This window comes from Chanos chanos, chromosome 6 (assembly GCF_902362185.1).
Source record: "Chanos chanos chromosome 6, fChaCha1.1, whole genome shotgun sequence".
Lineage (NCBI taxonomy): Eukaryota > Metazoa > Chordata > Actinopteri > Gonorynchiformes > Chanidae > Chanos > Chanos chanos.
This window is the reverse complement of record NC_044500.1, coordinates 10,823,387-10,849,280: the sequence shown is the minus strand read 5'-3', so window position 1 is coordinate 10,849,280 and position 25,894 is coordinate 10,823,387. Positions and strand designations below refer to the sequence as shown.

General features: G+C 40.7%; 1 protein-coding gene across 3 annotated transcripts in view; it reads left to right on the top strand.

Moving 5' to 3' along the window:
• The first annotated feature begins 8,721 nt into the window (after window positions 1-8,721).
• tenm4 (teneurin transmembrane protein 4) overlaps window positions 8,722-25,894 on the top strand; it is a 113,914-nt gene continuing 96,741 nt past the window's right edge. The window contains exons 1-3 of one of the 3 annotated variants that reach the window (XM_030777396.1): window positions 8,722-8,944; window positions 10,175-10,447; window positions 14,863-14,868. In XM_030777396.1, the coding sequence (XP_030633256.1) occupies window positions 8,722-8,944; window positions 10,175-10,447; window positions 14,863-14,868 (502 nt within the window). Of the gene's footprint in view, window positions 8,945-10,174; window positions 10,452-14,629; window positions 14,649-14,862; window positions 14,869-25,894 lie in introns of all 3 variants that reach the window. The other 2 variants (XM_030777397.1, XM_030777394.1) reach the window with 2 other exon arrangements.

Here is a 25,894-nt window from a genome sequence, read left to right as displayed (position 1 = left end):
ACCTTAAAGCAGATTGAAGTCGGCCTATGGGATGTGTTTATTTACATGGCACAGATTTCTGTGCAATCATGTGTCATTCAGGATGTCAGCCAGAGATTTGATTCCCATTTCCCAGCAGGTCTCTACATCCTTAGGAAAAAAAAAAAAAATATATATATATATATATATATATATATATGTGTGTGTGTGTGTGTGTGTACATATATATATATATATATATATATATATATTTCTTTTTTGCAGGGACAGTATTCCCTCTATTTTAGATACTGGCTCACTGATCAAGGTGCAGCTGTGCACACTCAAATGCACACACACACACACACACACACACACACACACACACACACACACTCACACTGACGCTGACACTCACACTCATACTCACACATTCAGACTCACAGACAGACTCACACACTAGCGGAGCTTTAGAAGTACTTAAAGCATAGCTTTGCGTGCAGGCCATCTGTAGCTGATGGAAGGTTGACAGCTCTGGGAGCCGACAACGCGTACTACCAAAAAAAAAAAGAAAAAAAAAGAAAAAGAGAAACCGAAGGAGGAAAGATATTTCATGGAAAGAAAATCAAACCCCTGACCAAAGGGGGCACATCCTGGTCAGTTTGCTTTAGGAAATCAAGCATGCAGAGTGGTTTGAAAGCTAGGAGTGCTTTGCTTACTTCCAAGGATTGTGAATATGAATATGAATTTTGGAAGCTTCTGGATTGCTTCAGACTATCATTTAAAACCCTCACATAGGCCACCGGTTGTGAGTTACGGTACAATCTTTTTTAGATTACAGGGGCAGTGACCCAGGAAAACGACAGGATTATGTTGTGATGTAATTCTTCCAGAGAGGGAAGAGAGGAAGAGACATATAATCTGTGCAGTAATTAATGCATGTTTTCCCTATTCTGACTATTTTTGCCTACTTTAGTGTAAAACCTGTATTTTGTATTGTACTGTCTGTTAAGAGTGATGAACACCCCGTGTTAAGTTGCGTCATTGTATTTTTCTGTGTGTTCTTTGAGACTGTCATGACATCAAAGCACAAATTTACAAAGTGTTTTTCTTTTTTCCCCCGTGTCGTTTTTCCCACTGCTCTATCCATCAAAAAAGAAAAGCAAAATCTCTGACTATCTTTCTAATGCCGTGCTTACTTTTTCATCTGTTCTCTGTTATTTTTCTGAGTTATGTTTGGGGGGGGGGGGGGGGGGGCTTGAATAAAAACGGCTTAGCATTTCAATACTTCTATCATTTCAAGCCTGGATCTTGAGGAGTTGAAGACCTGGCTGTTATCTATGGAGAGTAACAGGGAGCGTCATCAGTGCTGTCTGTCTCTCCTGCGCACCTTGTCGTAGTGTGACTCTCAGAATAGCATGAACAGCTCAGAGTCACCTACCGTGTAAAAACATAAATGTGTAACACAAGAAGAGGTCATGCCTCAGTTATCATTCAGAAATCTGTAAGATGTACCATGAGAGCCTTTTCACATCGCTATGACAACATGCTTGTCCTGCATGAAACGACGGCAGCTGTGTGTTTAAACAGAAGACGGCGACGCGTGTTCTAGCCGCGTGAAGATGTGCTATGGTTTTTTTTGTTGTTGTTGTTTTGTTTTTTTTTCTAAAAGCGGAAATACACAAGACACGGAACGTGGAGAAAAAAAGGCAGGAAAATGTCTGTGACGTCGGTCGTAAGAACAGAGTCGGAAGATGAAAGCTCCCGGTTCTTCGCTTCAGTAAATTCCACGAGAATAGCGTAGCCAGGGGGCATCCGTGTCTTTGGCCTTTTAGCCTCTGCTGTGTTAAGTCAACATGTTTAGGCTTTAGAGATACCAGTCAGGCAGTGCAAGTCTGGACTAGGATCTAGCGCTGAGGGATTATGACCGGTTGATTATTGCTGAGCTGGTATTAGGGCCCAGCCAGGGCCATAAATCAGGTTGGTCCGCGGCGCATTGGGGTATAATGAGAAGTAATCGGCCACTAATGAGGTAGCGGTGCACAAGACACCCACCTGTGCTGTTTACAAGACACGCGACACGAGCAAAGGAACCGCACCCTCACTCTTTACCTGTTTATTTCTTTACCCATTCTCCGCCTGCCTTATTTGCTCTCCCGGGATAAAGAAGGACAGCCGTAGTCACGGTTATTTATTTTCCTTCAGCGGCTACTGGTGCTCTGTAGTGTCTCTGACATGCCACGCGGTCTGCCAGTCTCACTCTACCAGCCCCCCCTCCCACCTGTGTCGGAGCAGCCAAGGCCCTTGTGAAAACGATTTATAGCGTCTTTCGCCGCATCGCCGTTAATGGATAAGCAGGCGTTTTGCCGATCGCTCCCGACATCGGGCCGTTAACGTTCTGCGGGTCTTGGTCAAGGTCAGGAACGTACATCAACGCAGAAAGTGAATAAATGCCCCCCCCCCCCCCCCCCACACCATGTTATTTACCGGGTTGGACTGAAAGCATTTCTCCCTCCTCCTGCTCTCTGCCTGTCAGCCTTAAACCTTGAATTGCATGGGACTGATTAGTAGCAAGGAGAGAGTGCAGAGGCAGCGGTCCCGGGGCTACTTTTGTTTACGTTAAGGCTTTTTACGGATTCTGTTTTATGCGCCGGCGGGACTCCCTTTTGATCCCGGAAGGAGGTGGACTCTACCTCCCTCCCCATCCCCAGCCCCACCTCAAACTCCTTACACCCCCCCCTCCCCCTCCTTTCCCCTTCCCCAGCATGACTGAATTGAGCTCTGGAGGGCAGGCTGTTCACGCTGCTCCTCCATCCTATAACCCCCCCTCCCTCCACAGCCCCATTCTTCTCTATTGAAAACACACCTTTCTCTTGACCCAGAAGGCTTCTCTGTGCGGGGCAGGCATGTGAATGAATCTCCCAGAGAAGTAATTGGTGCATGTGTACAGCTTTCACCACAACTTATAAAATCAGCAAGGACATGAGTCTGCCCATGCTCCCAGGCATCCCTTACTATTGGTGTGTGTGTGTGTGTGTGTGTGTGTATTTCAGCAGGCAATGTGTGAGGACGTACACAGGTCTGTGAACTGTCGCTGTCGTTGTAACTAGCAGTGCTCTAACCGTATTTTTGTGCGAAGAAATTCAGATTTCCTGTACAACAATCCTTGCATGTATTTAAAGTGCTGACAACTTTTCAGAGGAAATGAAAGGCAAAATGAAGAACAAATAAAGAACTGTGTGTGCCAAACGCCTTGTTAATAATGAGTTATTGTAACTTGAAGGTTTTGGACATTGAGTCTTAGCTTCGTATTTCAAGCTCTCACAGGTATCAGTAAAAGAAGATTATAAACGCAGGTCTATTATAGACAGGAATCTGTTAACATGTTCAAAATTGTCCTTCAACTTCTTTAACCTCTTTTTTATCTCTCTTTTTAAAACAGTGTCTTTTTCTCTAAAAAAAAAAAAAACAGAACACTCAGCAGTAAAGTTAAAAAAAAAAAAAATCAAAAGAAGGTTATTTAAAACATAAGTTCATTTGAAATTGTGGCCTGTGAGCAGAACCATATGGCTATTGGCCTCGTGGATGACGCTGTCTGATTTCATATAAGCTTCTTAAATTTCAGCGTACCATATTGCATCTATTTTCATTTTGTTCTCCAGAGGTGGAATTTCCTGATCGATTTGACCCCTGCAACTCAAACCTGTACCAGTGGGTCAACTGTAGTATTAAACAGCAACGAGTGTTCCAAGTCTTTAGCGTATGCTCCACTGAGTGGACTGAACTGTGCAGTACCTGGCTGAGACCTTAAAACCTACCATGCTGGTGTTATTTAAATACAAATAAGATTCCACATTCAGTGGAACTGACAGAACTGATGAGCATTAATCCTCTTGGGGTTGGGTGTTGGGGGTGGTGGGGGTGGGGGGTCCATTTATATGTGTGTTTTCAATCATTTGCTGTGAACAGTTTTGGACATGTGTAGACAGGAGAGGGAAGGATATGATAAAACAGTAAGCTAAACCATAAAAAAAAAAAACTAGAGGGGAAGGAGGGAAAGTATGGGGCCTAAGGCTGACTTTAATGCTTTGGAATGGAATAGAGGCTCTCAAGAAAAAGTGCTAATTGCTGAAATTGCTGAGTGAATAGACGCAGTCTATTTGCATTTATATGGCACCTTTTAACCTCCCCCTCAAAGGGTTTAGCTACGATACATCACCAGGCTGGGTTCACGTGGGCTATTGTCCCAACAGCAGTTCCAGGCAGTCTTCCCATCCCACTGTTTTTAACAGGGCCACTTTACCCTACCTACCTCCATGTCTCTCTCTCTCTCTCTCTCTCACTCTCTCACTCTCTCTCTCTCTCTCTCTCTCTCTGTCCTAGACTGCTTTAATAAATTGCTGTGTAGGTTAATGGGATTCATACTGTTGGTTTAGGGAACAGAAATGGATACAGCTCTGTGCTTTGAGTCTTTTCTCCAAGGCCCTGTTCTGGCTTCAGCAGCTGCAAAGATTTGCTTTGTTTTTAAGCTTATGAAACATAGGCACCTGGCTGTAGAGAAAGAGCCCAGAAATCCATATTCTGAGATAAAATACACCTTTGCCATCTTTCCTCGTAGCCTTATATCAGAAGGCCGTGTCATACTTTATTATGCATTGTATCCTTGTATATCTTTGTTAGAACAGTAGGGAGAGAGTTATTTTTTTTATCTAGAGAAATGTTTATAGAAGGAAAACTGGTCAATCAATGGTTTTGAATGTATCAGGAAACAGAAACCCACATGGTGGATTGTATTACAGATATGCCGTTAGGCCATTCTCCCATGAGTGCTGTGTAGCTGTTGCCTATGAAGAAAAGGCAAAAGAGACTGAAGAATAATACAAGTGTTGAATATGAGAACATTCATTCATTATTCTGTATGCAGTTCAAATAAGACTTGTCTTTGCCGCAGTCCGTAAATGCCCATATTAAAAAAAAAAACAAAAAAACAAAACTATGCTTTCAACTGGAGCCTAGCTAGCACGACATTTAAATGATCCACATACATTGATTGATGACATAGGTGGTGGTGTGCTATCCAACAACAGTAATCTAGTTATCTGTGCTTTATGCTGGCATGTGCAATTTTTTACCTGTTTAAATACGCACACATACACACACATACGCACACACACGCACACACACATATATCTTTGTCTTACTACAACTCATGCACAAGTAAGACAGCTACAGTATTTGGAGACTTCAAGAAGAGAGATTTGCATAACTTGTAATAAATTATTTACCTTATGATGTGATACAGGTATAAGGAAGCCTTTCAGCTTGCCTGGGCCACAGATTCATGAGTGCCTACAAAACCTCCACAGTAAATGTCTGGAAAAGCTTATAATATGACCTGATTAACATTAGGAGTGCTATCAATTTTGATTATCAACCCTCTTATTAATTTCACAGTGAATAAGCACCTAAAGCAAGTAAACACTGCAGCCACCAACAGATATTTGGCATGTTTTGATAAGTGTAAGGCACTCAAAATGCAAGACTGTCTGCATTTTTATATCAGAAATTTAAAAACATTTAAAAAACCCTCTAGTGATGATGGTTGATTTTTGTTATAACAGGAATTGTACATGTGTACATACTTATAGAGAGTATGTGAAAATGAAAAATAATTTGAAAATGATTGCATCACAATGTGAACATTTCTGCTAACTCTAATATTATCTTCTGTGCTGTTAGTTTCCACCCCCCCCCCCATGTCTAAGTCTTGTGAAATTACAAAAACAAAAAGAGACAAGGGCCTTAGTCATTATTTGCTTTGGCTCCTTTAAGCCACTGGAGATTTAAAATAAATAATAAAACTAAACAAATAAATAATAAAAGGCAAAACAAACTCAGATGAGATGCTACTAAATACAACATCAGAAGACAAAGAAAGAAAGAGAGAAAGAAAGAAAGAGAGAAAGAAAGGGAAACGCATTTAAGTGTTGTTGGTTGATATGTTGTTGGAACTCTGGTGGTTGTGTGCCAGTCAAACCCCTCCTTTCTTTTCAAAGATATGTATTTGCTGTGCACATGAGCCGTCGTGGTGCAAGCAATGACCGATTGTTCGCCCTGAAAGACTGGCTTGCTTTCCCATGGCCTTAAAGGTACAGCTCTCTGCATACCGGCCCACAAATAATGAGGGAGGGGAGGCCCGTGCGAAGACTTCATGGCAATTTCAGTGAAATCCACCCTGTGCAGCTTAAAACAATTAACTTTACAAAACACTTGGAAAATGAACCAAAAAACTGCCTATCTCTCTCTGATCAAATTAGCATAGGCTAGAGGATACAAGACAAATGGCAAAAAAAAAAAAGGAGAACCCCCCCCCCCCCCCTTTTCCTCCAGAAGTAAACGAGTCTAAAATGCAGAGAAGCAGCTGAAGTGCCTCTTGCAGTAGTTAAGAGAAAAGCTGTTTTTGTCGACGACGGAGGTCCCTGTATGGAGGTCTCCAAGTCATTAATCACTGCCATCTTTTCAGCTGTCATTCTTTACAAAAGGTGACCCCCAACTCAACAATGGGGTACTCAACAAAGACTCCATGTGCAAGGGGTTAGATATAGTTTACTATAGGCCCCTCCCACACACATTCATAGTACAGTACCCTTAAACAGCTTATCCTCTGAGAAAAAGCAGAGAATAAACTGGACTGGCATATTGTTAGTCTGCAAACACAATTTTTTTTTTTTTCACGTTAAGAGGATTTGGGTTGAAATTCTGTTATGCGGTGGCATCTATTTTTGTTTCATCGTGACGCTTATAAATCTCTGCTTGATTTTTTTTTAAAGAGCCATAACCAATGGTCAGATCTATTTTTAATGTACGGAGACAGTTTTTTTTTTTTTTTCCTTTTTTCTTTTCGCTGTCACATTACAGCGTCGATGTTTTTGTAATTCTAGTTGCGAGCTTGTGTGACCAATGAAGAGTGTTTTTAATCTTTCCGAGGGCCCAGAGTCAGTAAACGTAAAGAGGGTTTATGAAACGTATCAGTTTTTTTTTTTTTTATTTAAAAAAAAAAGAAAGAAAAGAAAAAAAGTCAAAGAGGCTGCAGTCTCAGTTGAATCCATTTCAGATCATCTCCTCTTGAGTTGTTTGACACACTTGATTTGGAGTGCCAAGTGTATGGCTGAGTGAAGTTCACTGAAGCAAATTAAATGAATCAAACTGGGAAATCTCTCACCCTTAAGTGAGCCTTTGAGAAAACAATGATCCAGCTTCTAATCAACTTCATAAATCCGCATTGACACGCTTAAAGCCTTTTCAATAGTTTCAATACCATGTGATAACCTGCCAAGGGAGGAACGAGGTGTGGGGTTTTTTTTTTTTAATTGCTATCAGAGCTGTGGGGCTACTCAGGAACGCTAGTGTTCTGGTTTTGCATTGCCTTTCTCTACAGACAAAACAACCAGTTGGTTCATACATTTATCTGCCATGCCTCTGAATCAAATTAGCATGTGCACAAATACTTACATTACATTGGCTTGATTTTTCTTTACCCTGGCTTGGAGTCTTTACACCGCCTAATTAATTTTCTTGCAAAACAATGTATTGGTAATACGTTAAAATGACTCCCTTCTGCCGGTAACGCACAGTGGCATCAACGCATACAGATTTCAAAACAACGGCTTATTTTTTTTGCATATTTTAATGAATCATTATTTTCTGTTCTGCAGATATGAAACGCCGTTTATCATGAGTTTATGGTTAAGCTTGACTTTAACCACCTTTGCTGGTTCGATATCCTGCCAGAAGCTTTAGGGCTTCACTGTTGTGCGAGCTATGATTCATGTCTTATAAACAGTACGGCCCATGGAAGGACACCTGCCATTTAAAAAGCTGCTGGAAGTGCAGGTTTCTCTGTGGCACATAAAAAAAGAATATTTGCGGGGGACTTAGATCGTAAACTTTATGGGAAGAAGATTTGTTGTGCAGTATTTTATCAAAATTAATCCTGTTGGTTCTTCATGCTCTGTGCCTCTGTGTCTGCAGCAAAGCCTAACCCATACTGCAGAGCAATACAGAAGGGTCTGTTTGAGTAAAATGCTGATGAGTTTCAAACTGTCTGATACGTTTTGTAAATTGTGCTTACTTTTCACTAACGGACGTATTGTGTGTGCGTGTGCATGTGCGTGTGTGCGAGTGTGTGTGTGTGTCCCTGAGTATGTGTCTCTGTGTTTGTGTGTGTTTACTTGTTTTCACTTCTATTGTCGACCTCTGCTAATGGAGGACAGCCATATTATGAATATCAATTATTATTACTTCAAAAACTTTTACATGGTCCTGTGATGAACAGAGATTTCTTTTTTTCTATTGAAGCGTTATTGCTTCTCCAACTTAAAACTGTCTGAGAACTGATTTATTCTCAGGCTTTATAAAGAAAAGAAGGCAAAAATGCAGTACAGTTCTTCTTTGCAACAGTTAAAATTTCACAGTGAACTAGATTCATTATGAACTAGACAAATGCAGTTCATTTAGAGAACCATCTTGCAAAAAATCACCGTGGTGCCAAAACCAAAAACATTTTTTTTTTTGACTGGTATGGAATCAGTTCCCACACTATGAAATATGCAAAACTGACAACAGAGCGCCAAACCCCCCCCCCCCCCCCCCCAAAAAAAAACTGATAACCACAATACATCTCTCTTTTTTTTTTATAGAATCACTGGGACTGAGACAGCACCCTCTGCTCCCTTTAATGCTGAAAAAAGAGAAGAGGTTGCCATGGAAGTGAAGGAACGCAGACCCTACCGCTCTCTGACTGCCAAGCGGGACAGTGAACGTCGGTACACCAGCTCTTCTGCTGACAGTGAGGATGGCAAACCCAATCCTAAATCCTACAGCTCCAGCGAGACACTCAAGGCCTTTGACCAGGACCCCAGACTGGCGTACGGGAGTCGAGTTAAAGACGTCGTGCACCACGAGGCAGACGAATTTTGCAGGCAAGGTATGTATTAGCCCTGAGCTGTGAGGTCTAATCCAACCGCTACCGCCGATTAGTATATGGCGGGAGACGGTATTGGATTTCTCTGGGATATTTGAATCAGTCAACAAAGTCAACAAAGATAGGTTCTGCTAAGCCAGTTGTTTTGCTTTTCTTCGGTTATGTTCAAAGTACTTTCTGAGGATCTGGTTTCTCTCTGACAAAAATAATTAAATTCTAAAAAGATGTAATTAACTTAGATCAGATGCTCACAGTCATTATTTTCTATTATTACTGTGTTGTAAGGAATTGTACCGTCGTCTTGCTTTCAGTATCGTTTTAATTTTCTCAGCCCTCATACTGTAGATATCCATTACGTTCGGTTGTTGACATGAAAGAACCCGTAATAAGGAGCAGGGACGGAGTTCTTGCGGGATCATGGTATTCCCCACGTCCTTCAGATAGGCTTCGGAGAGCGATTGCATTCAAACAATTAAGAAAGACTGCGGTGAAGATTTGATCTGGATTTAATATATTCCCATCCACTGGTTTTAAAAGCGCCATCTAAAAGTTGAAAGATAAAAGGAGTCGTGAATGCTGTGTTGCGACCTACCATTACCGTTGCTGGAATTTAATGAGAGAGGTTGAGGTGCATGCCGATTCTCTGATGTACTTTATGACCTTCTAATGTGTCCAGATGATGGTGACCTGGAAAAATATCCGGTTCCTCACCATGAATACTAAATGCAGTGTAGCTTTCAGTTGCGCTAAGTATTACTGCGGCCCACTCCGGGGCATAAATCTACAATTATATGTGATGTAGCTCAACTGCTTCCTGTCTCTTTTCACTCTGCTAGCAAGTCTTCATAGACTAGTTATATAAATGTTGTGTTCCTCTCAAAAGATGTGACTTAGACTTAGGAATTGCCTCCACGCAGGGAAGATCTCCGTTAGACACATTCTGCATTTTAATATTTGATGTTAAAATTAATAGAAAATGCATGTGTTTTTTTTTACAAAAAAAAAACAAAAAAAAAACAACCTTGCTTGAAACTGGATGGTTTCATGAAATATTCAAAGCAAACGTCTACAGTGGCATAAATCAGCTATTGTTGATATGCTGTTACATGGGTAAAATGCCATACAAGAGCATTGTTTTGTTTGTGTGTGTGTGTGTGTGTGTGCGTGTGTGTGTGTCTGTGTCTGTGTCTGTGTCTGTGTGTGTGTGTGTGTGTGTGTGTGTGTGTATGACAGGGGCAGACTTTTCTCTCAGAGACCTGGGTTTCGGAGAGCCGATGCCGTCCCATATGGCGGCGTACAGGACAGATCTGGGCTTGCCTCACCGCGACTACTCGGTCAGCGTTGGCTCGGACGCCGACACGGAGACGGACGGCATCATGTCCCCAGAGCACGCCGTCCGCCTGTGGGGCCGAAGCAACACCAAATCCGGACGCAGTTCCTGCCTTTCCAGCCGGGCTAACTCTAACCTGACCCTCACCGACACAGAACACGAGAACACGGAGAACGGTGAGTACTCTCCGTTATTTCGACTCTGCGCCTGTATCAGGTTTTTTTTTTATGGTGTAGTGATATCTAAATGGATTCACTAAATTAATGGACTGAATGTGAGGTGCGCCTTATGAATAAAAATGTGTGTGTGATGGAGAGAAAAAGAAAGAGAGAATATGCGCTTTTAGTGTGCTGCATATTTTTGGTACAGTTCCCGATTTTGATGTTCGATATATTTTCAGTGCGCTCTGAATGGTTCCAGATCAAGATGTAAAAGAGCAATGAGTGTATTTGTGTTCTGGTTTTGTGATAAACATTTAAGTAACGAGAGCAGGCTGTCTAGAAGAGTTGTTTTATTTGAAAGTGACTACAACACAGGATTAAAACCAAATCTACCATTTTTTGCTCTGGTCTGAACTGTTAACAACAACGACCTTGAGTTTCATGTCAGTTGCTCTAAACCATCCATTTCTTCACATATTGTCCACTGTGGAAGAATTGGACTGGAGGATGAGTCATCTCTGTGGTCTCGTTATTGGTTAAATTTTTTGTTTTTTTTTTTGCTTTCTGGGTCCTCTAGGCATTTTTGAATCACCCACTATATCATATTACATTAAAAACACTTCCTTGAATATTAATTTGATTTTGTCCGTATGACTTTTTTCAAAGCTCTTAAAAACACACAAAAAAATGCATGGCGTTAACATCCATCAAATGATTGTGATCGTTTTTGATTTCAATGTTGTCCCTGTAATGACTTGTAAGGTGAGATGCAGCTTAGTTCACAGGTGGCAGGTGAGCCTCCATGACATCAGTGCTCCAAACAGAGAAACCAAGCCATGCTGGATCTGTCTTCCTGTGTCTCAGTGTCTCTAAATTGCCCCCAAGGGTCCAATGAGTCTTGTTGCTTGCATGGAAGGTCAGCGGATACCGGGAATGTGTCACTGTGAAACATGTCAACTCTAGGCCCGATTAAGTCGGTAAGAGAGGACAGGGAGAATCAGAAAGAGAGGAAGTCTGGCTGGGAGATGGAGTGTTGAGAAAAGTTGAGTGTGAATTATGGAGCTTTGGAAGAGTTCAAATTTTGAGGGTTGTCGCTGTTGTGCCTTAACAAATTGTCTCTTTTTCGTCAGCCATGGGTGGATGCTGAAGTAGATGTGGTTTATGATTTTTATGCAAAATAGCTGAAGGAAATTTTGAAATCTCTGTCAGTGGTTTATAGTGAGCCCTCCTGGCTGGTTCTCCATATTCTAAAATAACAGCTATTTTCATATCCAATCCCAGCACGCAGCATAAACATTTTGAAATTCTTTTTTTAATGAATAATTTATCATCTCAGTGTTTTTATGGACATTTTAGTCCTTTAAGTTATGGCATTCATAAAGTATTTGTAAATGTACAGTCACTGAATTATGACACGTCACCCAGATCAAGATTTCCGCGGCTTTTGACTATGAATTCCAAAAAGCTTTTCAACATATTCTCTTTGGGTCTGTCATGATTATCTCAAAAAAAAATGGCATTAATGGGAAACATTCATTTGAGGACCCAAAATGTGATGTTTCTTTTAAGATTACAACATTTATAGTCTCGCATTTTAATATCTCATAGTCTACAGAATGGCTAAGCCCTAATCATTTTTCTCATTCGCATTCCACATCATGCATACCCTCTGCTGAATTCTCATATTCTCTGAACAAACCTTCAGAAAGAACTTGTCAAGAGCCCAACAGTTAAATACTAATTGGCTCTGCTCTGTGTCTCTGAAAAAAAAAAAACTGTTTTGCATGGCAGAGTGGAATTGGTTTCGATTTTAATTTTTTTTTTAACAGACCAAAAAATGCCTCTGTGCTTGATCACATATGTCTGCATGACTAACAGCAGTGTGTGAGAGAGCCGAATTCACTCTTTTTGTTACCTAGATGCTGTGTAAATGGCTATCTGAAAGAACGTAATCTTAAATAAATTTGATGATTCAAGACAGAATATCTCTGTAATGTAACCACTCTTTCTGGAGCTTCAGCCCTCCACTTGTGTGAGGCAAAGTATGATATGATTCTAAACAGCTTGTCATCCAACCAAAAAGAAATCACATTTCCCCTTTAGTCTAACAGTGCCTCATAATGACGATTTGATACAGTATATAGCAAGGTAATTAAAATCCATTTAGCTTCTTGTCTCTCTCTTGCTTCAATCCCCCCTAACATCAACAAGGCATTTATTTTCGTTTAATATATTCGTGCCTTAGGCCAAAAATTTCTTTCTCTCTCTTTCCCTCTCTCTCTCTGTGCGACTCAGTTGACCTCAGGTAAAATATGTGCGAATTGTGCCAGAAGATTCCAACTGAATTGTGCTCAGTTTGTCTCAGTGTCCTTCAGTAGTCTTCAGTTCAAATTAGGAAAATAAAGAAAGTCATTTTTATGGTTTTCCATGTCTGGGTTTTTGCCCGTGGTGGTTAGGATGAGCAAAATCATCTGAGACAGAAATCTGTTCGCGGAACACCAGTTATTTCAGACAGATTTCTTAAGGTCTGAGGAGTTAAGGCCTGTGTAAACACGACGTAGGCGGGCTTATATCCCCCTCCCGCACCTTTAGTCCCAACTCCATTAGCGTTTATTATGCTGAACATGACTGCGATTCTATACGGAGCTAGGCTCTGGGTTTTGGAGTGTGTGACAGGCTCTGCTGAGAGTGTGACATACACAGGTGTTTGTGTGTTCCAGACTCTGCCGTCACCTGTGTCGACTTGTCATTATGCCTGAGGAGCTGCCTCAAACTTAACCGGACTGTTGCTAAGTTACTATGACACTAAAAAATAGATGATGTGGTGAAGGACCTAGCTCTAGTATAGACAACCTTCCTCCCATAAAATGCAGTTGGATGTAAACCATGAATGAATTCTTTAATTCATTCGTGGTTTACATCCCAAAGACAATTCCGACCGGTTGATAATTGGTTTCAGTTCCAGCTCCCGTTCGAATTCCAAGAATTAAATCGGAACGAACCATTGGTGCTCAGTTCAACTAAGAATTAACTCCAAATGTGAGCAGGCTTTTGCCCTACAACTGTATTCAACCACAATTGATTTTTGCTAATTAAGGTACTGATAACCCTCTAAAGCACAGAATCAAGTGTGCTGGATTAATCTGGAGCAAAAGATCTGTTGTAATTGCTCGGTTCAATGTCTTGTCGGTACCGCCTATCACTGACATACAGTTCGAAGACCAGCCTCCACGTCTACTTTAAAATGCCGCATTGTATGGGGGCAATGTTGGTTCTCATGGTTACCTGTTCTTGAACATAAGAAAAACTTGGTGGAAAATCTCTCGGAACATTTAATGTCACAACTACATGCAGCATAGGCTGAAAACAAATGTGGAAAGTTCCCTGTGAATAGCACTCTAAGAGAAATTGTCATCAAACAGAGCACAATTTATGAGCGACGTAATGTTCGTCGGATCAGCATTTCCCTGCAGCGTGGAGTGGTGGGGAAGTATGAAAATGTATTGATCTGGTGGTATTTTCAGCAAGGCCGACAGCAGGCGATAATGTTAGAGGCGGGATTCAAACTTCCTGTTTGGCATGCGTTTCAAAAATGAATGGACATTCTCTAGTCAATGCTGGTATTTAAGTACAAAATCATGGTAATAATAACTGGTATTGTACATGTCTGTAATAATAATAAATAAAAGAGAGGATGTGCTGTCTGTTCCATATCTCTTGTTAAATTCACTGAAATCCAATTGATTTGGTTGACTGATTTCTGATCATTTGCTTCGGCTTAGATTAGCATACGTTTCAAATGCGTGCACTCTAATCAGACCAGCACAAGCACATACTGTACCAGTGTGACTGGGTGAAATACCATTATCAGTAATAATGTCTAAATGTCACAGACTGAAATGCATATCTCAGTAAGGCTGTACCATTGTCTCTGGGTGAAAGACCAGTATCAGTTACACTGCACCCAGAGACGTAGCACCACATTTTAGGCCCTGGACACCGTAGTGTGCCCGGGCCCCCCCTCCCCTCCTTCCACCTTATTTCCAAGGCTTTTGGAAGGCCCCCCGACCAGGTAGGGCCCTGGTTAATCAGGTCCACCATTATCCCTGGTCTGACACCACAGACTGTACCAGTTGGACTGGGTGAGAGACCAGAGTGTCAGTAAAACTGACCATATTAATATGTCATGTTACAGAGTACAATGCAGCCGAGTGCTGTATATTTGTCAATAAGTGCTAATGTGTGTGGATTCATGCTCTCTGGCATCTCAATACTAAAAATAGTTGTCACCACTCTGAAGATGCACCTGACTTTATTTAAAATGCATATATCGTGTACACATTGCCTGGTGTCATGTCCTCTTTACCTCTCAGAGTTAACAAAACACTGAACATTATCCATTAGCTGTTTCTATAGGATTACTGTTATAGATCATTGTTCAGTTATATGAGATTCTCAAAGCTTTACTTATTACTGGAGCCAGTGAGCTGCCATCAGCACAACCTTGTTTTATCTCAACAAGAGAAGCCCTTGCATTGAAAAATGGCGTAAGATAACCCATAATACAAGCACAACATGAAAATGAGCGATGGTATGGTTTTTTGGGATTCTGTTGCAGTTTTACTGCATGATTAAACATAAGCCATCCATCAGAATTTGCCCCTTCCAGGCACAAGGCTGATAATATTCTGAAATGATCACTTTTTAATGCCAGACAGAGAGGCTCTGTGGATTTGATGCTAAGCTACATCAAGTGGAAAACAGAACCCCAAAAAAAAAAAGAAAGAAAACAAACAAACAAACAAACAAACAAACAAAAAAGGCCACAAGAATTGGTTTAGTAACATTTTCACCTTTGTTTAACGTCATTCAACTTTGTGATTTTCTGTCTGTAAATGGACGTTATTTGGAAAACCTAGACTTTTGGAGATGCCTCTGCTTGTCTGCGTGTCGCAATGTCGTCTCAGGTGGAGAAAATGATTGCATGAGTGATTTGATGTTTACTAGACACAATCTTTATTTTATTTGTTACGCCTACATTTGTCTGTGCACTGAATACTTCGGTACCAAATCCGCTCAGTTAATTTCCTCTCTGATGATGACTCACTGGGCTTCTTATTCACTGAACCTGTCTGACATGTGGCTTTCAAGGTTCAGAACTTAACGAGAAACCTCTGAATTGGCTTTGAACAGATGAAAGATTAAGGTGAAGAGAGGGCTGGTAATCAGTGCTGTTGTACTTGAGGGATGAGGGTAGTAAGTCTGCTCTGCTTAACTGAAGTGTTGACTGCTTGGCATGACGCTAAAAGATAACCGCTAATTATTTACGCTCTACGTTTGCTGGCTGTTCGGTATTAGGGGATTACTAACATTTGGGTATTTAAAAAAAAAAAAAAAAGAGAGACATATCTTTCTGAGCTTAATCAATCTCAACAGACCATTTACTAATGTATATCCCTGAGTGCAGGCATCTGCCAAGACAACATAATAATTGTAGTGTGCCCAGCATGAAGGGAGTGCCAGCCTTGACAACTGCAAGGGAAAAAAAAATGGAAGCTTTTCAACGCGCCCCCCCCTTTTTTTTGTTTTTTTTTTCTTTGTATGTGTTTGTTGCAAATTAAAGAGTAGTTCATGGGAACATAGGAACGGGCAGCCAATAACCACACCCATCTGAAGTGTTTGGAAGGGGCGGATGTCTTTGATCTACGTTCCATATTTAGAATGCATTACACTCTCCCTGTCCTTTGAACTGATTCCCCCGAGTCTTGCCACCATATTAGGAGCCTGTGGAGTGAAGTTAAATCAGTCTTCCAATTAGATGAGACACTTCCTGTATTACAGGACTGGATTCATTAGGGCATGTTCGACAGCGGCGTAGCATCACAGTCAAACGGGGATGAGGTTACAGAACGTGACCTTGGAGGATCAGACGAGAGGATCTCTAAACGCGTCGGCCTCGCGAGACGACCGGCCGTCGCGCGGTCCGATGAAGTTTCGCTCAAACGCTCTCTACTCGAGAGAGTTCGATTTTCAGATCTCGTAGAGGACACCAGGCTGAGCGTCGGAGTGTAGTCCATTTTTAAGTGGATCTCGCCGAACGCATGAAACGCAACAGTAAGCGTGTAATGTTCCTGTCTGGGGAGCCCCCGGAGGAAGCCTAAATTTAATTGTCACTTCTTTAGCCGCCGTGTTCTATGCAATAATGTTTTGTTTTTACATTTGTGAATTAGCTCCTCTTTTTCTTTTCTCCTTGTATTCAGTGTGTTTCATCCTTACAATTTGTTCTTTTGCTCTGAAACCTGTGATCAAGTTAAAACATGTTTTTTGAGATATTACATCCCAAATAAAAAGATAATGTTGTATTATGGTGAACATGAATATAAGATGTTTCTATTGCAAAAATGAAAACCTTTTTTTCTGTAAATGAAGATAATAATATTATCTCTTCTTGTCTCCAACACCCGGGTAATTTCATTTGCTGCGTATGAGTGATCATACCTTCCAGATACCGCTGTTGTTGAAGAATTATTTCAAACATTTCTCATCATTAATTAGAAACAATTTTGAATAACTCAGGGTTTAACTACCTCAGGAAATTACTAGTTATAAACTAGTTATGAGTTTTTTTTTTTTTTTTTGGACCAAGTTACAAAAAATTGGTCACACTTTTATTAGAGCACAACAGCGGTTCAAAGCCACCACGCCACAAGAGAAGCCCCTACAAACTTCAGTTCAGATTAATCATGCTCTTCATTTCTTAAAAAAAAAAAGAAAGAAAGAAAAAAGTCATTTTGTTTATTTGTTTACTCTTTTTGCCAGTGGTTTTCGTCTGATCTCGGATTAGCGCGGTTCTTTTTGAGGCCTTGTGTGAAAGCTCATTCAGAGAGTTGAAAGTGCCAGGCGGAGAATGCAAAACCGTTATCTGCTATGCCCCGTAACCGCTCTCTCTCTCCCTCTCTCTCTCTCTCTCTGCACCGATGGCACAGCTGGGCTGAACCAACCGCACATCAGGGTTCACACAGTGCCTTCAGAGCATTGGGACCACAGCAGCGCCTCAGTCTGTAATCAGAAAGTGCAAACTGTTTACGACACACTGCCCCCTAAATGTCAGAGTCTCTAATGCTAGCATGATTCTCATCTGTTAAATGCAACATCTCTGGAGAACGCCGATTTAGTTCTAATGTGTGTTTGTGGAAATTTTTTGCTTTTTTTGCTGTCGTTATTGTTTTTCTTTTTTCTTTTTCCTCCTTTTTTTTTTTTTTTTGTAGAAATAGGGTGCACAAGTTTGTACACTTGCAGCGAAGTTTTCCTCAATGAACACACGTGTCATGACCCTCATTCTTTGTGTACGTGGCGTGGTGAGATTTCAGGAAAAAAATTGTCGTTTAGCAGAGGCACTGAACACCAGTATGAGTTTGTGCGCTTATTGCACTGGCTCGAAAACACTACGTCTACGCTGACAGGAATGCGTAAAAGCATAGCGGTCCAATACCAGGGATACTTGTCATGCAGCGCAAGCCATAAGAGTCCACATCTCTCTGACTATTATATGTTTTATTACACACGTACAGCATACAACCGCATCTCGGTCTTTTGAGTTCTGTGTGGATTTTTGAGTCGGGAGCTTTTTTCGAGCGCCGCAGTAAAACATCTGAAATGGTCGACTGTATTAAAACTCATGATAAATTGAATATTAGAGCAAAGGACACCTATTTTTTGCACCTCAGCACATTTCGCATTCCTTTGCACTTCCACCGTTATTAAATTGGCTTAGCCTTAAGCGTCAGAGGGGCTTTAGCCGTAGATAATGGTTACAGTTTCATTACCAGCTGTAATTGAAAATTGTGTATTCTCTGGCACCCTCCTCTTATTTCATTGAATCATAATTATCCTGCGATATCAGGAGTTTGCTTTGCTATCTTATTGCGCGGTATTGTTTTCCTCTTTGGGCCTTTCAGTGGTCTTCGAAGAAAATTACATATACATGTATGTACTATATATATATATATATATATATACACATATATCTATTATATTGTTTAAAACAGCAGGAGAAACCTCTGTAACAGAAGTGAGAAATGTAGGTGTTGGAATCTACAAATGCCATGTAAGTCAAGCTTTTAACAGAGCACACTCAAGTTTGTGGATACGGACTAAGCATAGTAATTAAAACGACCTGTCAAAAAAGCTTTGATTTTAAAACAGTGTTGGTTCCTTCGGAGAAAAGGAAATTGATACTCAGCATGCCCAGATAACCGTTAGCTCTCCCTCTTACGTGTCAGCGCTTCCATCAGGAAAGACAGAAAATCACTAAATTACCCAGCATAATAGTTGTTCTGTGCCTCAGAGCAGTGGATGAAAATGGAGAAATTATTGTCCTCTTCTCCATGGACAAAAAACAATTTTAATGAAAGAAACCTGTGAACAGAAAAAAAAAAAAGAAGCGATTCTTTTAGTGGAGTTACATCGCTGAAAGTTAGTCACATAATATCATTTCTGTAATTAAGATTTTGGTTTGCTTATGTGGTTGTTTTTGTGTAGAATGCAAATTAAATTCCATAAATAATAAACGGTTACAGGTTCAGTCTAAATTGTGATTGTTGTGGCATTTTGCAATTCAAATTAAAGTTGCAGCTTTCTCACGCCAGACAGTACTGACTTGCCAAAAGTTGCATATTTTATAATTGGCTTTATTTTTATTTTTTTTTAGTTTCTGTATTGCAAGTTTAACTGGAATTTCTTTACAATTGAACATAGTTTTTTGTTAAAACGCTGACGGTTGTGAATTACTATTACTATTTCATCCAAGTGCAGATGAGGCCTTGAGTGTATTTTTACCAAGGGCATGTATTTATGTGTAGTTTGAGGCAGATATACCTTTGATCCGGTTTTAGCCTTGAAGATGACGCCTGAAGGGCAGAGACTTAGGATTCTGTGTTCTTCTTTTGATTAGTGGAGGAACGTAACTTTACCGGTGAGAATGAGGGAGGAGCGATACAAAAACGTGGTAAGATATCAGAGGAAAAGACAAGTACAACAGTTACGGTTATGTGTCCTCATTCCATCGTAATGAAAACCAGACAGATTCAGTCTCTTCTGCCGACATGTATGTTTTTTTTCTCTCTCGGTATGATAGAGAATTCCTCTTCATTTCTTTATAGCCTTGAGTTCAACTACCATAGTGGCGACAGAAGAATTAGCTTTCCTCATGGTTATCTGTTTTTCTTTGTAAGTGCACAGAGCTAGTGAAATTCCACTGTTTCTATGTCAGAGGAAAATGGCTGGAGTATGGGCTTTGGCTCTCTCTCTCTCTCTCTCTCTCTCTGTCTCTCTCTCTCTCTCTAGCTCTTTTTTTTTCATTTTCTTCACAAAGTGTCACGGTCACACTGGGAGCAGCAGCCTTATCGCAAGCGTATAGATGCCTCCCTTTTACAGGTCACCCAGGAGCTGCATCCTGAACCCTACACAATGCTAAGAGAGCTAAAAAAAACGCACGCACACGCGCATCACACAGACACACACACACACACACATACACACACATACACACACATAAAAACTCACCCCGGTATTTTCCACTCCATGAAAGAGTGGCTTCACACTGACAGAAATGATGGGCCCTGTACCTCATCAACAATGCCTAGAGAAAGCAAGCTGACTGAACTATCTGTAATGAGCTATCGCAATATTCTCATTACCAACTCCAAAAGAGGAGCCAACAGGAATGCTGCATAAATCAAAGGGGAAGACTTTTTTTTTGGCGGGGGGGGGGACAACAGATGAGATTGTAGACCCCATTCTGCAGTAAATGAGATTATGGACTCCACACCATTATCGTAATGACAGATTTTCTTTTCTTCTATTTTTGCGTGTTGTGACCTAAAGATACTCACATGAAATGTGTCTGTCTGACAGATGTAGTAAGAGTTGATTTCTGTTACAAGGGCTGACTTCAATAACGGAAGCTCTGCTGTTCCAACTCAAGCATAGAATGTACAGTTTGTGTTGGCTTACAATGACAGTTGAGAGTACAAAAGTTCACAAAATAGAATAAACTCATCCAGCTGAAGGTTTTTTTTTTTCTCATTTTGTTTTACTATCTTGTATTCGCTAAACACAATAAGATTCTTTGCTGTTACGTGAGGGTCAGAGCATTGAAACATTTCCAGAAACCCATGTAGTTCACTTTCACTTGTGGCACTATCACTACCATACACATGTCATACTGACCAGAGTACCAAATATATATATAAACATATATTAGTGCTGTATGTACGGGTATAGACCTTAATGTATTTTCTCATGCTCATTTAAAACAATTTGTGTCTTCTCATGGTCCATTGTGAATATTCCCAACATAAATATGTGCCGTTTGGATCAATACAGTTCAACCCTACTTACCCTCGGGATATGGAAACAGAAAGAGCACACAGAGATAGCTCTTATTATCGAACACTGAAAACATAACTGCCAGAGGCTTAAAAAAGCAAAGATGTTAATGTGACTGACATGAATACACCATTGTATCTGGCTTTTTGAAGTCAGATGATGTCCATGATGTTATATTAAGATAATTTACATGCTGGAATATATTTGAGGTTTTGAACATCTCACAGATAAGTCAGTACAGTAGAAAATGTCCTTTGGTCTACGGAGAGATTAATAAAACCAAGAATTTACTGTAATGGTTAATGCTCACAGAGGGGAATGCTTGCAGTAAACAATATAACTGTCGGCATAACAATATTCGCAGAGAGAACAATTTTTTAAAACTTTTTTTTTCGTAAGTGGGGAAAAGTTAAAGGCACTTTTAGTGTTCTTTGATCAGGGGCGCTGCATGTTTCTTCAGGGTATACTTTAGCATTTTATTAGGCCAGTGCTGCTATGCACAGAGGAGCTATGGTTTTGGGTATGGTGCCATCCATGTTGAGCAAAGCCCAGGGCTAGCCACATGGAGCCCTAATGAGCCACTTAGAATTTCAGGCTCCGCTCATTCTCCAGCACAAAAAAGTAAACTTTTGTCCTTATTTTATCTGGGGTTTTTTCCCCTCTGTATTCAGTCTCTTTAAGAACATTTCATTGCCATTATTTATTCATACCGTTGTGTTTATTGAATACATATTCGCTCCTCGGTGAAACGGTGGCCGCTGCAGTCGCAGTCGCAGTCAGAAAAACACCAGACTAAAGTCAACAACCGTCTCCTGTCAGTTTTATTGTGGTTGTGTGTTGTGTTTGAATTTCAGCGACGGTGCTGGTAGCCGATGCCACAAAAAGTGCTGTAGGAACATGTGTTTTTAAACTGATTAACATGGGCTTCCGCTTTGTTGTCAGGATACATCTAGAGAGTAAGTTTGGAGTAGGCGTGAAGGCGATTAGGAACTTGAGGGGTTTTCTTTTTTTAGGTCATTCACTGTGTGATGCAAGAACAGAAAAGAGAAGAGATGCTTACTCAGTCAGGGGGCGAGTCACTCCTACTCGGAGAAGACACGTAAGGACAGTGACGGTACGCTTGTGGGATATCGTTTTCGGGGACTAGTTGGAAGGGGGGGGGGGATCCGAAATGCCTTGTCTTAGTCCAGAACAAAGAGAGCCTTGGGGACATTTGAATGGGTTTTCTTGAAGGGATTTGGCAATGTCAGCTCCTGTCATGTCACACTGGCTCAGTATAAACATCAATATCAAACACAAGAGTAAGATCAGAGGAAGCCAGATTCCACTCTTAAAGCTCGACTGTGAAAAATCGGAGGACTTTATCAGGTCGGGACACACCAGCTAAGACATTCCTCAATGAGCTTGAAAGGACCCCATTCACTTAAGATTACAGAAGGTTATTTGCCTACAGATATATATATATATACATATATATATATATATATATATATATATATGTACTCAAAATCCCCTTTTTAATTGCTCTGTTTCTTCTACTCACGTACTCCTTTCAGCCGACTCCTGTAATTTATTTGGTCACATTTGCAGTGCGTTTACGCTCATGCTATATTCGGAACCCCCCCAGTGACCGCCCTCCACCTTCCGCCCTCCCACCCCACCCCACCAAGTTGAGAGACTCAATAGAAGCAGCTGTGTAGAACCTACCCAACAGTTGTCAGCTTTGCACCCTGGATGGCAAAAGTCCCCGTTCAGTGCTCTTTTGATTCCAATCTCCAGGCTTCAATCTGCTCCCTATTGCCGTGTTCTGCCACCGAACAGGCGAACAGATGGCGCCTCTCAGCTAAGCGGAGGAGTGCAAAGTAGATTCAGTCTTTCTCTAAAAATAAATAAATATATAAATAAATAAATAAATAAATAAAAAAGGGAAATTGGGAGAAGGAGGAGGAAGATGAGGGAATGAGAAGGAGAAACGGGTGTTGACAGCTGAGAATGACTGAGAAGCGAAAGAAACACCTGTAATCACTCCCTTCTCTTTCATTCTCTCTCTCTCTCTCTCTTTCATTCTCTCTCTCTCTCTCTCTCTCTCTCTCTTTCTTTCTTCATCTGCCCACAGTAGCTCCTGTCAGAGAGACATTTTGTGTGGCTGCTCTGTGTGAAGCATTTAGAGTATGTATGACTCTGTGTTCCTATAGACCGGAAGATGACAGCTACCCTGTAGTTATGGGTCTCTCATGCCTGCTGACCTAATGGTTTGTTTGTAGTCCCCATCATGAATTACACCTGCATTTTATTGTTCTGCTGTATAGAGCTACTAAAGAACTGCAGCCCACTGCTCTCGGTTCCAAGTGCTGATTACTGTAGTCAAATAACAAAATGCACTAAAACATATAGCATATGCATATGTAATGCTTTAGAAATCCATTTGCTTTAGCACCATGCTTCCTTGCCAAAATAACTGCTGAATACATATATTTTTTTGGCTATTAATCCAAATGATTGACATCACCTTAGAGAGTTGTACTGCATTTGAACCTGTAAAAAAATTCTCAGAGCTCGTAAATCAAACTGAATGTTTAATGCTTCTATTTTTCTCGGCATGTCTTTGGTAGTGACATATTTATGTTAAAGTGTGGAGATAAAGTGTAGACAAGATGCGAATTGTGTCATAGCAGCTCCTAATTGCTCTAACAACGCACAGTCCATTCAACAACAAAGAGCTTGCAGGGAGGGTCAAAGCAGAACACTGAGTGAAATGACAAGGACCCCAGTCTAAAATGGAGCTTTGCATTTGTGGTCGTTAAATGTTATTTTATTATACACGGATATAATTTCCATTTTCTCTGTAATGGGCAGTCTAGCCTATAAAAGAAAACATTTACGAGTATTTACACTTTCTTTTCAGCTTTCTCATACATTACTTTGCCATTCAAATATTATGATATCGATTCAGTGCCTTTAGATTGCTTTGTCAGGGAAAATTTACGAGTTTTCCAATGATAGTCCATTTGAAAGTCCATTTTCTCACTTCCTCTCCGGGTATGCGGTTGCTTACTGTGTTGTCGGGGCTTGTTGAAGCGCATGAAGGCTCTGTGACCCGAGATACACACAATGGTTTTTTTTTTTTAGTTTGTTTGAAATGTTACAGAGTGTTGTTGTTCTTCCGTGATCTATCTATGGATACGGTGGGAGCTCCCAAGAGCTGTTCTGTGAGACCGCTTGGTTCGTTCTGGTTGTTGGATTTACAAAACGTGTCTTCATTTAAAGTGAAACATAAAATAAAAGATAATCACAAAACTGGTTATTTATACGATCAGGGAACAGTGTTTTTCAGCATCGTTTGCACCAGCAGCATACAATTTTATGTTACACTCCCGTGTTTGGGATAGAGATACTGTCTTTTCACAAGGGCCATAGCAGGAGCCACACTTCTCAACTGTTCATGCATTTGGAGTCAATAGAAAAAACAAAAAAAAAGAAAGATCAAATTGTTCTGAGACCGACTTTTTCAGTTTTGGGTTGCTCTGACACTCTTTGTGATGTCAGGCATTTTTTCAGCTACTTGGCACACGCGCACACACACACACACACACACACACACACACACACACACACACACACACACACTCCCTCCTCTTGTTTGTTTTGAGCGCTTTATGCATGATTTCATTTGACGATACCATGGCTGTGACAAGTGGCTTAGCGCTAAAGCTTAACCTTTAGAGGTTTTACTTCTGTCTTTGATGCTGGAGGCATCTGCCTTCTCTTGTCTGTGTTGTTATACAGAGCATTGCTGATATACCAACCTCTGCACATGTTTGCTCAAAATCACTCACTGCATCTGCTTTTCCTGTCGCCTCTGTGGGCCAACGTATATACGTCTGTGAGCTCCTTTGTTGGTTTTAAGAATCTGCTGTAGGAATCTTAAAGAAAAGAGAACCTGACTTTCACACACATGTAGTCAGTTAGATATTCTCCATTAGCTCATAGCTGATTCTAGAATGAAGCTGAAGCACCTGCCTGGTTCTGGAATGGAAAGAGAAAATGAAAAGCAGGTTACGTTTTGACTGGTGCAAGTCACTTTTAACTCATGGCATGACAATGTTGTCCTTCTGCTTTATGTGTTTCGCACCCAATTTTCTGCTTTGCCCGTAGGCTTTTTGTTGATATGCTAGATATTTACTTTCCTATCTGCTTTGGCACCTTTTCTAGATCTCGCTTTCGGCCTCATCCCTGTAAACACAGATAATGCTTTCTGTTATTGTGATATGAGAATGTGTTATACAAGCGCAAGCATCTATGAACAGAAGGATCACTTAATCGACTGTTTGAAAAATAGTAACAATTTTGGTTCATGAAACTGTCTTAAAATGAATTCCTAAGCTGTTCAAGGCAATCTTTGGCTTCGAGGGGAAAAAAAGACGCTTGTCTTGTTTTTGTGGACTTTTCAACCTCCGCTGCTCTGCAAGACAAGCTTTCATTTGCAGAGTATATTACAATTGCTCCTAAACTCTACGCAGGAATTTATAACAGTCAAACGTCATGGCTGTTTCACAAATTCAATTGTAATGCAGCAAAACTGGGCTGTCTGGAGAGCAAGGATTTGTATTGGTTCTATATTGACAGGGCCTGCTATGTAAAGATAACACCTTTTCCCATAGAGCATAGTCAAGGTGTTGAAAACTGTGCTTAATATTTGATGTTCCCACCATTTGATACAACTGGGGTATTCTCTGCCTACTGACAGGAGTACAGTCATAAAAAGTATATAAATTTTCAAGCACCTAACACCTTTACCACTTCACCACTATTACATCTAGAGCATAATGGACCGAATGGCTACACCAAGTCAGGGACCTTATAATTCTGCCATCACTTTTGGTGAAATAGTGCCTTCTAGCTTAAAGCTCCTATCACTCAATGACAAAATTGAATTAAAGTCCGTTTTCATGATGTTCAGTATATAAGAACAAAGCTATTTACTATATATATATACGTATGTATATAAAAGAGAAACAGCAATGTATTGCTTGGTTTCAGAGTAGCAAGTAAGCATTTGTGTTTTGTGTTATC